The sequence below is a fragment of the Carassius carassius genome, chromosome 43 (assembly GCF_963082965.1).
Source record: "Carassius carassius chromosome 43, fCarCar2.1, whole genome shotgun sequence".
Classification (NCBI taxonomy): domain Eukaryota; kingdom Metazoa; phylum Chordata; class Actinopteri; order Cypriniformes; family Cyprinidae; genus Carassius; species Carassius carassius.
In genome coordinates, this window is record NC_081797.1 from 8,249,432 (window position 1) to 8,265,445 (window position 16,014).

The following is a 16,014-nucleotide window of genomic DNA, read 5'->3' on the forward strand; positions in this document are numbered from 1 at the left end:
ACATACTAAAGCATACGTTTTCACATAGTTTTGCACATGGGTAATATAAATATAATAAACAATGACAGTAACGCTAAGGAGAAGTAAAACATTGGAGAAGTCTGCATAGCTTACACATAAACCAAACATAAAAATGATCTGTGTCCTTTGAAGTGATGCAATAGAACTGAAACACTGAAGAACTGAAGGCACTAGAAATGGGCATGAATAAACAGACCAGAGCAGAGGTACAGAGCCGCCGCCACCACACAGCACTGAACGTTTTCTCATCGTTTCCTTCCAAACCAGATGAATTATGTCATGGAGGGAATGAGGGCTTCACTCTGTCTCCCTTTGCATCACTTTCGTTTGGGATTCCAGACAAAGAAGCTGTTCTCACACTAAGCAGGGCTTGTGTGTGTGTGTTTTTTTTGTGGCTTTGGGGGCCAGCTGAGGGGCTGTTTATACATTTCAGGAATGTCAAGATTGAGGATGCAACACAAAGGTCACAGAGATATGAATGTTGCTTCATGGTGGCGTCTCAAAAAGAGAATGCAAGAAAATAGCTGTTTGTAGACATAAGGCCACGAGGTCACACTATACTGTATGTAAATATGGAAGTACAGTGCTTCGTTTGTCTATTCAGAGAAAATAGATGATAAATTACAAACTCAGTGTAAGTTTCTTTCTCATGTTGAACACAAAAGAGGATATTCTGAAGAATTTTGAAGGACCACAGAGTTGTTGGTCCCCATTGACTTCCATAGTAGGGAAATAAATACTATGGAAGTCAATGGGAACCACTAAATGTTTAAGTGATTACCAGCATTCTTCAAAATATCTTCTTTTACATTCAACATAAGAAAGGTTTGGAACAACATAACGGTAAGTAAATGATGACAAAATTTTCATTTTTAGGTGAACTATTCCTTTAAATCCACAAAACAACAGACAACTGCATTAAGAAGATAAATAAAAAACACCCACTATGACAAAAAAAAACAAAAAAACGCTGTAATAAATTTCCCACCTCAGTAAATTTAATTACAAATCTAATTTCTGATATTAAAATATTTAATAAAGTAAAATAAAAAAATCATACCTTTTTTTAGCAAAAATTAGCCAAATAAGCGAATCATTTTGAAAAATAAACGAGTCAATGCCTATCAAACGTCAAGCCCATTTTAGTAGGCATTATGTAAGGCTTTTGGATCTGGGGGTGGGTAGTATGCATCTCCATCTGTGTTCACATGTCCTCTGTCTCTCCATTTCACCAATTAATGCATTTCTTTCAATGCACGGTCTGATGCTCTGATGCCTTCATTGTACCACAGTTGTACGGTATTCATGCACAAAATTCCAACATCATCCCACTCCTGAGCAAAGTGCAAAATGTGTAAATCAGGACGTGTGTGTGTGTGTGGTGTTTCTATTTTAAGCTGGTTGATTCATTCCAGGCTTCGTTTGTACATGGTGCAGTACCCACCCGTGACCAGAGGGGGCGATGAAGTACAAGCAGCAGTGCACCCTGTTGTCAGGCATTTGCCTCCTGTTTACCCGGGATTCAGCATTGAGGAAGTCTTCAAACTTACTGTCGATGTAGTTGATGACGGGTTGCCAGCTGGAAGAATTGATGAAAAGCAAAGGCAGATGCAAAGATTGAGAAGTCATTGCATCACAACAGATTTAACATAATCTTATCTTTTGACTACATCTAAGATTCTGAAATGCCCCCAAAATTCTTAAACTCACCAGTTGCTGTTGTCCACCGCATCTCCAAAGCCTGGTGTGTCGACGATGGTCAGCGTCAGCTGGACGCCCCCCTCCTTTATCAGCACTTTAGACTGTTCGACCTGAAAGCAGGACCACAAGTTGTCACCACAGGATATGTGAGTTAGCCTGGGACAGCAACCTTGCCTGTTTGTTCCAAATTCATGTCACAGGCACAACATCATTGCTAACTAACTCAAACCACAAACATGTAAGTGGAAAGATTGGTTAATACTGGTTCGCGCAAACAAATTTGTACTTTTGCACCTGCATAAAACCTAAAGGTCACAGATGACCCTAGAACATAAACATTGATTAATGTTAGCTGTATGTCATACAAAAGATTCTAATAACAACTAAGCATTTACAAGGTAACATGGTCAGCTAGTTTACTGTATTAAAAGGTGCATCTTAAAATTCACCGCTGCTGCAACATACAGACATGTTCGTGTTTTTAAAATGACGTCAAGTTATAAATCATCATCCTTCCCCTTGCTAGCAACAGATGTTATCTCGCGAGAGTTTCTGCGTCATCATCTACATTAGTTGCATTCGAGGTTAGGTCAGTGTCAGGCACCAAGGTGAGACACTGAAATAGTCATCTCCAATGTCACTATGATTCAGCTTCATCATCTCCTGAAGTTATTTCAGCTGCTTTCAGTAAAAAACGGCTTATTCTAACAGGTCTGGTTTTTTTTGGCTGACCTTCTTTTTCTAAAACTGCACATACATTAACACATGCACTTTCTCGCTAACAAAAAACAACAATCATAACCTTTTTTTAGTTCTTCAAAAAGAGGAGAGAGTGCGAGAGAGAAAATGGAGACTTGAGGAGAAGAGGGTGAGAGAAAGTGAAAATGAGGGTAATGGAAGTGGAGTGAACCTTAATAAAGCTCTTCCATCCTTGCTTGTGCTACGATGTTTATGAGGCACATCGGGCCACTTCAGTTTGCAACAAGACAGAAAAATAAATGTAGAAACACAAAGCCACAAAAATGTCAAGACTTTCATTAGACACAACTAGAGTGGCCCTTGTGTGGCAGCTATGACAAACACTGCAGATTGTTTTGGAATATAAATATGCTCGCCGCTGACTCTATGTCCTGCCTGATGTGACCACAGAGGACTAGACAGCCACACATCACCACATGGCCCTTGGCCAGGCTGACAAATTTATACCACGGGCATTCATTGTGGAACAGCTCAAGACAAAGTGTATGGCAGAAATTATCTTGCCCCCAGGGAAAACGCCAGAGAAGGTTAAATAGGGTCTGAAGAGGAAAGAAAATTTTCAAATGTCAGATTTCATTTGTGAGATCCAGGTAAAACTATGTCAAGTGGTGAGATCAAATCTAAAATCTCTAGTGGTTTTGTGGTAAAAAAAAAAGTGCCCTCTAAGATGAATCTTCCACCAAATTCCAGTGCGAAGGAGCAATGTCCCTTGGTTTAACATCACCTCTCCAAACAAGAATGGATTTGTTTAGATGTTGGGTGACAGATGCCACAAAAGCTGGATTCAAACTGTAAGATGATGTGGAGGCTCTGTTTGATTGATTTCTGCACAGCTGTGAGAAAAGCAAATAACCCTAAAATAAGCAACACCCAGAACTTGATCCATGTGAATAGATACAATATGCTGAAAACACAGGCTTCTCATATAAAAAGAAGAGTGGAAATAAAGTCACATTTGAAGCCGTGTTCACGGTCCCGTGTATGTGAAGTCCGTGAGGCTGTAGGGTGTCCCATTTGTCATTTTAGGTTTCAAAAGGGATCTCAAAAGTGTGTTCAATGATGCTGTATTGACAGCTGATTTGTATTCAACAGTCTATGTGGCATTACATCATTAATGTGTGGACTTGGAGGAGGACCGTATGGACTTAGGATGTCACTGGGGACAGGGTTTTACACCGCGGCTGCAAGAGACAAATACGTACATTTGCTGGACCAGTTATGATCAGATTTTATTGGTGATTTGATGCCTAATTCTGCTCCTGGAGGGCCAATGTCCTGCAGAGTTTAGCTCTAACACACTTGATCGTAAATTTCTAGTAATCCAGAAGACCTTGATTAGCCAGCTAAGGTGATTTAATTAAAATTGGAGCTAAACTGGAGAGTAACTTGGAGCAGGAGAGTGGCATGTTAGGAGCAGAACAGGACATCCATGTGTTATTGCAAAATAAGTATGGCAGACAAGTTCTTAATTTCAATCTTTGCCCATTCAAGTAGACAGGAGATGTACATGAATGGATAGCTTTTTTAAGTTGGACACAAAGTGAAATAACTTGTCTCAGAAAGGACATGTCATGTCATCCAAGCTTGACCAAGGTCCAAAACAACTTGGATCCAAACCTCAGCAGTGAACTTAACTTACTCATGATGTCAACAAAGACAGAGTTTGTTCATCAAGATAAAGGAGAACCGAGAGTGTCTGCACTAAAAACTCCAGAAAGGGCCGGGCCGCCTCGGAATATGTCCCATCTCAAGGGTGGTGGGAAAGTCATTGCCGGGTGTTGGGTTTCGTGGGAAAATTCTTGACCTTGTACTGAACCCTACTTGCCTCCAGAGGAATCTAGACCCCTCCCATCCTCTTCAAAAAACACTCCAATTGAGTCACTCCATCATACTGCAAGCTCTTTTTTGTGTATCCTCCCCCATTTCTGATGTTCCAGCCTCAGCATCTGTCTGTGCCTTGTTTATCGAATCCATATAAGGTCAAACCTCTGCTGTCTCTTTCTTCTGGGAAGTCTGGGAGCATTTGCTCTGGCCTGGGACCTTCAGTAGGCAGGAATCAGGAATTTGTGATTGCTTGAGCCTGCTTGGTGCTCTGCATTCTAGCTGTCTCAATGCACTTGCATGTTGGTTGACTTGAAATTTCCAAGACAAAAAGCAATTGAGTGCGTGAGTGTGATTAATGCAATAAGGCCCAATCTTTCCTCATAGTCATGCAGCTAATCTAACAAAAAGCACACAAAAAATACATTTATCAAAACTATGTTGCTCAGCTAAGTAGAGCAGTGGGTCCCAACTGCATGTGTAACCTCTGGATAACGCAGAGTGGATTTCTTTTCTTCCTCAACTTGCTGATAGCACCCCATAGGCCAGTTTCGACAACAAAATCCCCTCATACAGACCAGAATTGGTTACTGCAGCACAAAAGCTGAGGCGTACAAGAAAAAAGTATTGGTATTCTGTGTTATACAAAAGGTTACATAGTAGCACAGTTCATCTCAAATGGTACACTTTGTTCACAACAAAAAAGGTTGCCAACTCCTGGTCCAAGGTAAGAATAAGAAATCGGACCTCAGATGCCTCCCTGTAACATCGAGGCTTCTATCTCTCACATCTGGCTGAAAGGCAGTGGAAGATAATGGTGGCTGGAGATAAAGGGTCAAAGGTATGGGAAGAAAGACAGAGAAAACTAACAGAGCTAGTGTTAGATAAAGGGAAGACCACAGGACCAGTATAAGGAGTCAAAGTTCAGTTAAAGAGGACATACCTGAACAGTCTTCTTGATCCTTTGAGATGGGCCAGGGTAGTCTTTGGAGTACAGGTCTGTCAGAAAGAGGGAATTGATAAGCGTGGATTTGCCCAGTCCAGACTCACCTAGAACAGAAAAGCGGCAAACAAAAAATGTTAAGTGGCTGTGCTTAACTTGTGCCAAAATGAAATGCCAAATGCAAGACAGATGGAGACACCCATACTTAAAACAGGAGGTGATGAATATGAGATTCTCTACAGATCCTCACAAGCTTTCTCACATCCAACCACCCACACAGAAAGACACAATTAGTTTGTTGTTTTTGAGCCAACCAATGGCACATGTGGGACACTAGCCAGAACTTCTTGAAGACAGTAATCAAATGACAGCAGATTCATGGGTATATTGGGAAAGCATTGTGGACAAAGTGGAAGACTGAGAGAGAGAGTGCTCTTTTATTCTAAAGTAATAATACAACATTGATAGCTCCATTCCCTCTAGCCAACTCCTCACTTCTCTTTACAATTGATGAGCAAGAGGCTGTGTCATTCTGAACATCTCTTGAACTGGGGGAAGGGAACGCTTGGGCTCATCTGGCAGAAAATACCACCAATGTACACCATCTTCACCTAGTCAAATACACATTCTCACTCCAAGTTTTTGACACAAAGCTTGATCCTAGGCTTCGAAAGGGGGTGTTGAAAGCTCCTTCTCTCAATAAACAATCTTCCCACTGACAATCCTCTGCTACTGAACCTACATATCTTGCCTTATTAATTTACTACACCAAGCCTAATGTGGATATTTACCAACTGTAATAAGAAACCAATATTCAGTAGTAAATAATTTGTTTTGTTCATTGATATCTGAATGGAATATTAGGATTGATTAGAACAGCAAGCAAATTTGCCAAAGTATGAGCAGTTACCAGTGTGTCCTATGGAGCCAAAATGGTTCAACATTTGGACACATACACACTTAAGATTCTCTGTGCTATGCCAGAGATAACACACAGACACCAAACCCACCCTCTGTCTTCTAAGTAAATTTATGCCTCCTTGCCTCTGGCTAAAAAGACTTTTTACCAAACAAGACAGAGGACCTGGACTGTGAGAACATCTATGTGTGTGTGGTTGGGGGGCAAGATGAGAGGACATAAGTAACCTGAAACTGAGGTGACCAGTGGAAGAGAAGGAAAGGGGGGGGGGGGGGGGGGGAGACGGAGTAGTGTTAGTGTCTGTCTGCACTTACACTGGCATTTTAATGGAAGCCATATACCAGCAACAAGACCATTGGGAAACAACAATTTTTTCCCCCCACTAACATATGCAGGATATAATATGTTACCCAACGATGACTGTTGAATACATTTCAAACTTAAACTGATTGGTTTATCATGTACAGCAAGTTCCCTATATTCAAGATGTACATGATTAACTAGAGTTATTTTTAAAGATTTATTTTTGGTGTTTTGTATTTATTATGATATGACAGTGTCAGGTCCTCGAGCTGGAATTCGAACTCAGGACACCCGTAACATAACGACATTATTTGTGGACGCACTGCCCACTAGGCTGTTTTTTTATTATAATTTATATAGGCTACTATTATATTGTTTATAAATATTACAAAATAGATTATATATTTTCAGTTTAAATTTTGTTGTGTGCTCGCAATTTTTTTTATATTTCTATTAAGTTTTAGTATTCATTTCAGTTAGTTACTAAAGCAAATTTTCTAATTTTAAGATTATCAAATATTTATATATTTTTCAGATGTATTTCATTTATCAAAAACTATGTTTTATAGTTACATTTAATGATAAATCAATGGGTTAAAATGGTAAAAGTTAGATATAGTCGGAAAACTAAGACAAAAATAAATTTTACAACCAGACACAAAAATACTTTTCATAAATATAATAATAAATTGCTATATAATAAATAATTGTTATTGTTGCAGTTTACTTTTGATTGCATAACTGATTGGTTAAAACCACATAAAATGTTTCTGAAAACATAAATCAAAATAAATAGCAGATTTGTTTGCTCAAACAAAGGTTAGGTTTACAGAGGTTAGTTTAGGCTAGTAAAAGCTTGTGCTTTACAGAAACCACGCACTAGTATTAGTAGACACCCTTGCAGCAGATGCATTCATGAAATCCCAACGCCACTGCTTTAACGGGCGTGAATAAGTAGATTAGCCTCCAGCTCCATATATCTCTAACGCCATTTCTCCCTCTCTTTCCCTCTCACCACCTAAGGGCAAAACCGGACCCAATTAGCCTCATCCCCTCTTTTAATTAAATATCGGTCCGCATGATCTCTGAAAACGAGATGCTTCAGTCACACAGCAAGGATCCAGGTCTAGTTCACAGTTGGCTGACCTTTATCAGACTCACGGATGAATGGAGTGAACTCACCTCCCTGTCTCGTTTTGGACCCTTTAACGTCTTTCTTTTTCTACTCCAGTCAAAAGAGATACAGCACATGTGCTTCTCCAGCGAAGATAAACAGAGACACTGGAAAACCATTAAACAGAGGAAAAAGTCTAGCATTGCTAATAGAGCGGATCAACCACATAGTCCAGATAAATAGACCACATTTGCACACTGGCTTTACGCTGAACTACACCAATACAGGCTATATGGGGAAGAGACATTTCAGAATAAAAGGGGCATGCTAGCATCATTTCCTGACTCCGTTTAACACAGTTTGCATTTAGCTTGAAAAAGTGGGGGGCGAATGGTATTCAAAACTATTTTAAAATCACCAACATTTCATGCAGTATGTTAATAAAATGTTTTTTAAAAACAAAATAGCATTAAAATTCTGTCACCATTTACTCATTCTCATGTTGTTTCAAAGTAAAATGATTAAAATATATAGTAAAATATGCTTAAAAAAATTAAAGAACTGTTAAAAAAAAAATTTACTTTCAAAATTATTAAGTTAAATAGAAATAGAAAAAAAGACATAAATGCATTACAAAAATTACTAAAATTTCAAATGAAAAATAATATAACTTTTTAATTAATGTGGTTTGGTTTCCAACATTCTTCAAAGTATCTTTTGTGTTCAACAAAAAAAGAAAGAAAAATACATACATGAAGGGGAGTAAATGATGACATTTTAATTTTGTGGTAAACTATCCATTTACTAATTTAGAAAAGTGTTTTAACATGGATTGTTAATAATGATACTTAATTGATAATCAATTAATCAAACTTCCCTATTTAGATTGAAAGATTACTTCTCTACTCTTATTAGTTGCTACTACCCTAAATCAGTGGTTCCCAATCCTGGTCCTGTAGCACCCCCAACACTGCACATTTTAGATGTCTCCCTATTCCAACACACCTGTTTCAAATCATCAGCTCATTAGCGAAGACTCCAAGAACTCAAATGTGTGAGTCAGATAAGAGAGACACCAAAAAACGTGCAGTGTTGGGGGTTCTCCAGGATCAGGATTGGGAACCACTGCCCTAAATGGATGGGTGGGTGGGAGGACTGGGAGGAACAAACCTTCCAAGAGATTCTGCACATTCTTCTTGACTTTAATTTTTAACCTTTTCCTGTCCTCACACTCTGGGCCAGAAAGCACCCCAGGGCCCATTACTGGGCTCAGATATCCTGACGATTCCCCACCTCCTCCTCTTTTCCACTGCCCTGCCCCCATCCAATCCCAGCAATCCCATCTCTTGCTGTCTTTTCTGCACGCTCACTCACTCACTCTTTTCCCCTCATAAAAGGGGCTCAAGCACTGCTGCCATACATTTGCTGAGCATTTTAACAAACAGATAGTGGACAGAGAGCGAAATAGACGCCCCACTACCCCAACACATAAACAAAGTTGAATTGCTTGAGCAAATAAACAGCAGGAAAAAGTATTTTCATTTGAACAAGCCAGAACAAATTAGAGCTTTGGGATCAAGTATTTAGTACAGTTACTGAATGTAAAGGACGTGAGAATGCAAGTGTGATAGCAAGTGTGTGTTTAACTGGTTTTCAGAGAGGGGCTCCTGTAGTGATAAGATCCATTGTTCGGCAACAAAGGTCAGAGTTCATCTCCGAACAGCCTGAGATAACAATCAGCAATGCTTTGAAAAAAAACTCCCATGGACACACACAAACACACACACACACACACACACACACACACAAAGTAACTTTAAATAGGAAAATCAATCTGACCTACATAGAAAATAAGATCCATGAGATGACACGTGTGATGTTATACACTGCACATGCACACTCACATTTACATTTAATCACATGCAGATATGGTGGAAATGAGTTAGATGTTCCCCACCGGCAATGCAAGACTCTTAAACACACATAATTCTGCCCTAAGCTATATGGACTGTTTCTGCCACATGCATCAATTTCTGTTTTGAATCTGTAAAATTATATACAACCGCTTAAAGAAATGCTTCAGATGGTCAAGTAATGGTTGTCCAAAAGCCACTCTTCTCATTCATAGCAGCCTTCACACAATTAAACGTCAGTATGTTAACCACATGGACCCTGCTTAATCACAATGCAATGGATAACTGGCAAATCAGAGCACACCTTGCTTTTCAGACCGATGAGTTTTGTAAAAATCGGCACGTTTCAGAAAGGCGGGGCATAGAGGAGAAACAATAATGTACAGTCTTACATCTTAAACTGCATAAACATTGCATTACACCAAATACACAAAATGACCCCTCAAAGCTTCATTTTCATAATAATTAGCAAAGTGGACTGCACTGGATTACGGTCCAATACGGTCAAAGGTCTCTCCAACTCATGATGCTCATCAATGGCTTCTGTAGAGTTAGAGACGATTTGCATAATGGTGTTACTCATACACTCATAGCCATCGAGAGCTGAGAACCTCAGAAGTCCTGCGCAAGAGACATCAACTTAAAATATCCCCCTTTTCAACTTGAACGAAACTATAAAAGTGTTTATTTGAAAATCCAGAGATACGCCAGTGTTTGTTTGTGCGCTGGCGGATACATTAGCATGTGTGGGCTAAGACTGTCTGACAGGCTTAGCTCTGTGACCGGGTTGTTAGATGACCTGTTGGCAGGCCAGAGAGAGGAAGCTTTGGCTTCATAATCCAGGGATTAAAATCTCCTCCCTGTGTGTGTCCGTGTTTCAGGCAGGGACCTACCTTTTATACGGACGTAGAGCATGCTAATGTATGAGAAAAGTGGCAGCTCTTACCAGTAGCTACACTAGTGCAGCCACACCAGACAAATTCTGCGGTGTTGTTGAAAATATCTCTGGATGACTTGGAATTCAATGAAATGTCAGATTTTAAAGGGATAGTTCACCCAAAAATAAAAATTCTGTCATTAATTGCTCACCCTCATGTAATTTCAAACCCGTAAGACCTTTATTCATCTTTGGAACACAAATTAAGATATTTTTGATGGAATCTGAGAGCTGTCTGACCCTGCATAGACAGCAACGCAACTGAAATGTTCCCAAGTCCAGAAACGTAGCAAGGAGATCTGTAAAATAATTCATGTTACATCGGTTGTTAATCCACAATTATATGTAGCTACGAGAATAAGAAAAGAAAAAGACTTTGTTCAACAATTTGTCTTCTCCGCATGACCCTGGTGTGATTTTGGAGAATATCTGCTGGACGTAGGCCGTTTTGTGTAAGCTGCGTCACGCCAGATCCGTTTGCTATGTTGTTGTGATTTGATCTGAACGGAAACAGCGTATTGACTTGACGATGAACGAAGGTCTTACGGGTTTGAAACGACATGAGGGTGAGTAATTAATAACAGAATTTTCATTTGTGAAAACTCATCACTTAAAACATCTCAAGTTTTGTCCAAACACAGCTGTTGGAGTTGTTACTGTGAAGGAATGCAAACAGCGCAATTAACGATTTTTTTTCTATCTATTGCTTGTACAGGTGTCAATTCTACCACACAGACTGAGTAACAGTTAATAAAACAGACTAAACCATATTCTTAAAACTTCAAGGTTTCATTTCACTCCGTGAATCTTTTTGTGGCCTGTTCTTACACCTCAAACACGCCTCAGATAACTCAATTTGAAAAACGAACCTCTAAAACTCTTCACATTTTCCAACGGTTTCTCCCTGAAGAAACATTTTGCCAGCTGGTTTGAGAGGGAAAGCTCAAGAAAGGAAATGCTTGTGAAAAAAAAAAAAAAAAAAAAAAACACACACAAGGGGGAGAGAGAGAGAGAGAGAGAGGACAAGAAGCAGATTTTTTCCTCCCTGAAATTTTGGAGGGAAAAATGGAGTCCACAGCCAAAGCACAGTGGTGTGTGTCAGGATGAGTGACAAGAGAACAAGATGACAGTTTTCAGTTCTGTCCTTTAAAAGGCCACTGACTCGCCTGAAGACAGTTTTAAGTAGATACAAAACCCCCATTAAGTGTATTACACACTTAGATAGTTAGACTACATCACATTTTCAGCCCAGTTTGTGGAACATATATACAAAATCCTGTTTAGGCAGAATTTATGTGGAGAGGGAAACTTGTTTCTGAAGTAAAATGTGGCATTTCAATATTAGTGAAAGAGAAACACTTAAAAGACAGATGCTTATACTTGCTAGATTTGCATTTATAAAGATCAGTAGAGCTATTCAGTGTGTAAATACACTACCGTTCCAAAATGTTTGGTGTCAGTAAAATATTTTGTGGTTGTTCAGCTGCAGTTCAGCATATTATAACGATTTCTGAAGGATCATGTGACAATGAAGGCTGGCGTAATGATGCTGAACATTCAGCTTTATCATCACAATAATTAATTTAATTATAAAATATATGAAAATGGAAAATAGTTACTTTAACTGTAAAAATATTTAAAAATATTACTGTTTTTACAGTATTTTATACTGTATTTTTACCGCAAGACCAATCGCAAGTCTGTATGCAAATATTGTTGGTTCATTTTATAAAATGTCAAACTGTAATCTTAAATGATTACAAAACAAAAACCGATAGACCAGGAAAAGACTAGATTGTCAACAAAACAGTCGGGATAAAAGTTAGGTCGCATTTAACTGAAGCTCAGCTACATTTTGCGAATAAACTCGTCATTTCATGCGAGTTCGAAAAAAAATCCTCATGCAGATTTTGTTAATCTTCAAGATGGTCACACAATTTCACCGTAATGACGAACAGAAAGCTGCTTGGTTTGAAAGTTACTTTGCTACTGTAATGACAATGGACCATTTTAACCAGTAAAATTTCGCTAAAATATGTGACCACACATTTACGCTTGAGAGCACTGTAAATTTAGTTAACTGGACCACACATCTTCAAGGAAACACAAATAGCTTTCTACTCCTGAAACCAGTACAAGTATCTCAAAAGGCCGGTTTACCATACAGGAAAACACAAACTAGACAACTAGCCTATATAACAGAGGAAGGGAAGGAGTGAGAGACAAAGACACAGAATGAGTAACAACTTGGAAGAGGAATAGAGGAACAGAAAAAATAAAGAGATTATTTCACCCTAGAGCTGGAAAGCAATCCCTCTGCAAGTGCTAACAGACCCAAAGCCGTTACTATGGCAAAGCGCTCCGCAGTAGTTATGTCACTGAGATCCATATTTACAGCTTTAATCACAGCATCCAAACCACAGAGAGTGTGTGATGGTGACAACAGTATTGATCATCCGAACGTTTCTCATCTATCTACTCTTGTATGTGGGAATTTAATCAGCAAAAAAAAAAAATCACTTTCATGCAAAGCCACAGACAGATTATTAAATTAAAGCAAACTACAAACCACAGCAATCTCATTTTGTGTGTTATTTTACAAAACAAGTTTAATTTGGGTTCCTCATGTATAAAGAGAGACTTTTTCAAATAATCAACGATGTCAAGTTTACTATATATTTTTTGTTACAATTTTATTTATTTTTTCTCATTTTTATGCAGTTTTAGGTCTGTACTTATCAAATTTATTCAATTTTACCAGCAAATTTTAGATAAAATATACTTGGAATCAAAAGCCAGCTTTTTAGAGCTGAAACAACGAATCGATTTAATCGATTAAAATCGATTATTAAAATAGTTGTCAACTAATTTAGTCAACGATTCGTTGCTAAATAACTTATTTGCCGTAAGCGGCTCATTTCTTGCATATTTCAAATCCGCGGTGACCAAAGTGTGGCAGTAGTGAGGCACCGGAGGTTTTACTCAGCCAGTACAGCAGGAGAAGTAGCAAATAGCCAATAGCTGGCCTCGTTTTATGTCACGTGCTTCCCGAACAGCGTCTCTGAGTCTGCAGCATTCAGCGTGATGTGGGAGTACTATACGTTGAGCCTTCAAAAAAGGGGACGTTCACATATCTCGTCTTTTGCGTGCTCAAGTTCGTTATTTCCAACACCGCACCGCATCGAGTTAAAAACATTTAAACTTTTCAGAATGCAGCAAGCGCACCGCGGGTCATGTGACAAGAACTAACCAATCGGCTTCATCCTTCCCTGTAACAACGTTAAAAGCTCAGTCAAGATGAAAGGAACAGCTGATCATAGTTGTATATGGATTTCCATTTTGAAATAAATTTAGTAGCAGAGCTACTGCAAGCGATATTTTGAGCTGCAAATCCATTTATCCTTTGTTGAAATTTCCGCATCTTCAAGGAGAGAGCACGTCATGGTTACTTAGCAAAGGCAGACGCCTCAGGGGCGCAACTGCACGAGCGCTTTGGAAAGAAGGAGAAAGCGGTGCGCCTAGCGTTTTCCACGCGTTTTTAGGCGCGATTTGTGAACGGCCCCTAAGACTTTCATTTGTGCAGATTCTCCAGTACAATGTTGTTTGCAAATGTTTAGTCGTAAAAGCTGATAACATTGCTTTTTAACAGTTAACATTTAAAGCTTTACAAACATGTTCTGTGATCAGTTTGTCGTTTACCAGTTCAAAATTCAGTCGTGCAGCCTAATTATGACTGAATGAGAGAGGTAAATGTTTAAAGATATTTGAAATTGACTTTTTTTCTAAGTATTCACTGCTCTTTTTCACACAGCAGGTTTTTTGTGTGTGTCCAATTTTTTTTTTCTGGACAACCTTCTGATGGATTTTACTTTCAATTGTGAGTTCCATTCAGGTTTCATGCCATTGGCACTTTTTTCGAAGGATTGTTTACAATTTCACAGCAAAAGCTATAAAGCTGTTTCCAAGTAAATAATAAAATACAATGCACTGCAATTTTATTCTGTTTTATCCTTATTCTTCGTGAAAATATGTTCTGAAAGATTCCTTAATAAGCTTTGTTCGGGATGTTAAATTACTTTAGGAGCTCTAAGGACTGCCATGGTGAAAACATTATTTGAAATCTGCTTGTGAAATTTGCTAGAGTATGGGTCAGTGTTCTGATTGCAGAAGAGTTTGACAAAGGATTACTAACACAATAAAACAACTCCAGGTATATTTTTGATGAGGATATGACAGTGCAAAATGGTTAAAATCTCTTAAAAATCTATGCTGAAGGATAAAGACCATTTATTAATAATTTACTTGGGGAAAAAAATTGAAAAAACTAAAATATAAGCACATAAACCGATTAATCGATTAATCGTAAAAATAATCGACAGATTAATCGATTATCAAAATAATCGTTAGTTGCAGCCCTACAGCTTTTTGTCGTTGTGTTTTTTTTTTTTTTTTTTGTGTATGGTTTATTAAAAACATTTCACATTTAACAACTTCAAATTTTGTGTCCCAGGTTATGCACAACCCAGTTACCATCATATTTGACCTCTTTGTTTTAAAATGATGAACTACCATAACTAAAAAATTAAAAAAATGTAATTATGACATCGCCATCATTCCAATATGTGAATGGGAACACGAACAAAAAAAAACAAACATATTCTTTTGTTTTAATCTTTTCATGTCAGTAGTATTATAAAAGTTTAACTATCTTGCCATGATTACATCATAAATAATAGATGCAAATAGAACTAAATGTATAAAAATTTATACATTTTCAGCATTAAATTAATAATAAAAATGATATTATGAATGTTTCCTGAATGTTTTTCTAATAGGCACAACGAGATCCAGTTTTTGTTTAAAAAGAAAAAAATCAGCATCAACATTCATTTTTAAGAAACATGCTGTAGTTTCGCAAACACGATTCTTGAAAATTAAGCTGCAAACGTGTCAAAACTATTAATGTCAACAGGAAATTATCTTTTTAATTACATCCAAACTTAATTTAGCTGGAAATGGAAGCACAATGTTTACTTGTTATAGGTCTAAAACCTTATAAAAAAATTATCTGCAAACATCTGACCTTGTCAGAGGTGAGCAACTTACCGACAACCATGAGTGTGAACTCAAACCCCCTCTTCACGGACTTCCTGTACACCTGGTTTGGGAGGTTGGCGAAGCCGACATAACCCTCCAGATTCCTCTGCTGGAAGAGAACACAGCTTTACTCCACATTCCACTGATTATAGAGCAGAGGCTCCTCCATTACTGTTATCGCTCTCAAAACTGGGCTCAAGAAGACTTCAGAGGAAAGATTTAAAGGCTATGCTAATATTAACATTAGTTACACTGGATAATGACTTAGCGACTCCTAATCTCCCATGCAGGGATACCACAACAAAGCATAACATGGAATTCTGCTAATTTGAGGATAAGATCTGTTAAGCACATATAAAGGTAACACACCAAAACAGCTGCAGGCCAACAAGGAGGTTGAGCGCTTTTCTAGCACAAACACAAACTTTGGGAAACCAAGAAGCTGGGGAAGGGAGGACACATGGGATGAGGTGAAGCCCACATGCT

General features: G+C 38.3%; 1 protein-coding gene across 2 annotated transcripts in view; it reads right to left on the reverse strand.

Annotated features, from left to right (window-relative positions):
- The window catches only part of LOC132125380 (septin-7-like), a 36,014-nt gene that overhangs the window by 16,493 nt on the left and 3,507 nt on the right, over window positions 1-16,014 (reverse strand). The window contains exons 2-5 of one of the 2 annotated variants that reach the window (XM_059536766.1): window positions 15,538-15,634; window positions 5,246-5,352; window positions 1,732-1,832; window positions 1,466-1,600 (exon numbers count right to left, since the gene is read on the reverse strand). In XM_059536766.1, coding sequence (XP_059392749.1) covers window positions 1,466-1,600; window positions 1,732-1,832; window positions 5,246-5,352; window positions 15,538-15,634 — 440 coding nt within the window. Of the gene's footprint in view, window positions 1-1,465; window positions 1,601-1,731; window positions 1,833-5,245; window positions 5,353-15,537; window positions 15,638-16,014 lie in introns of both variants that reach the window. The other variant, XM_059536765.1, reaches the window with a different exon arrangement.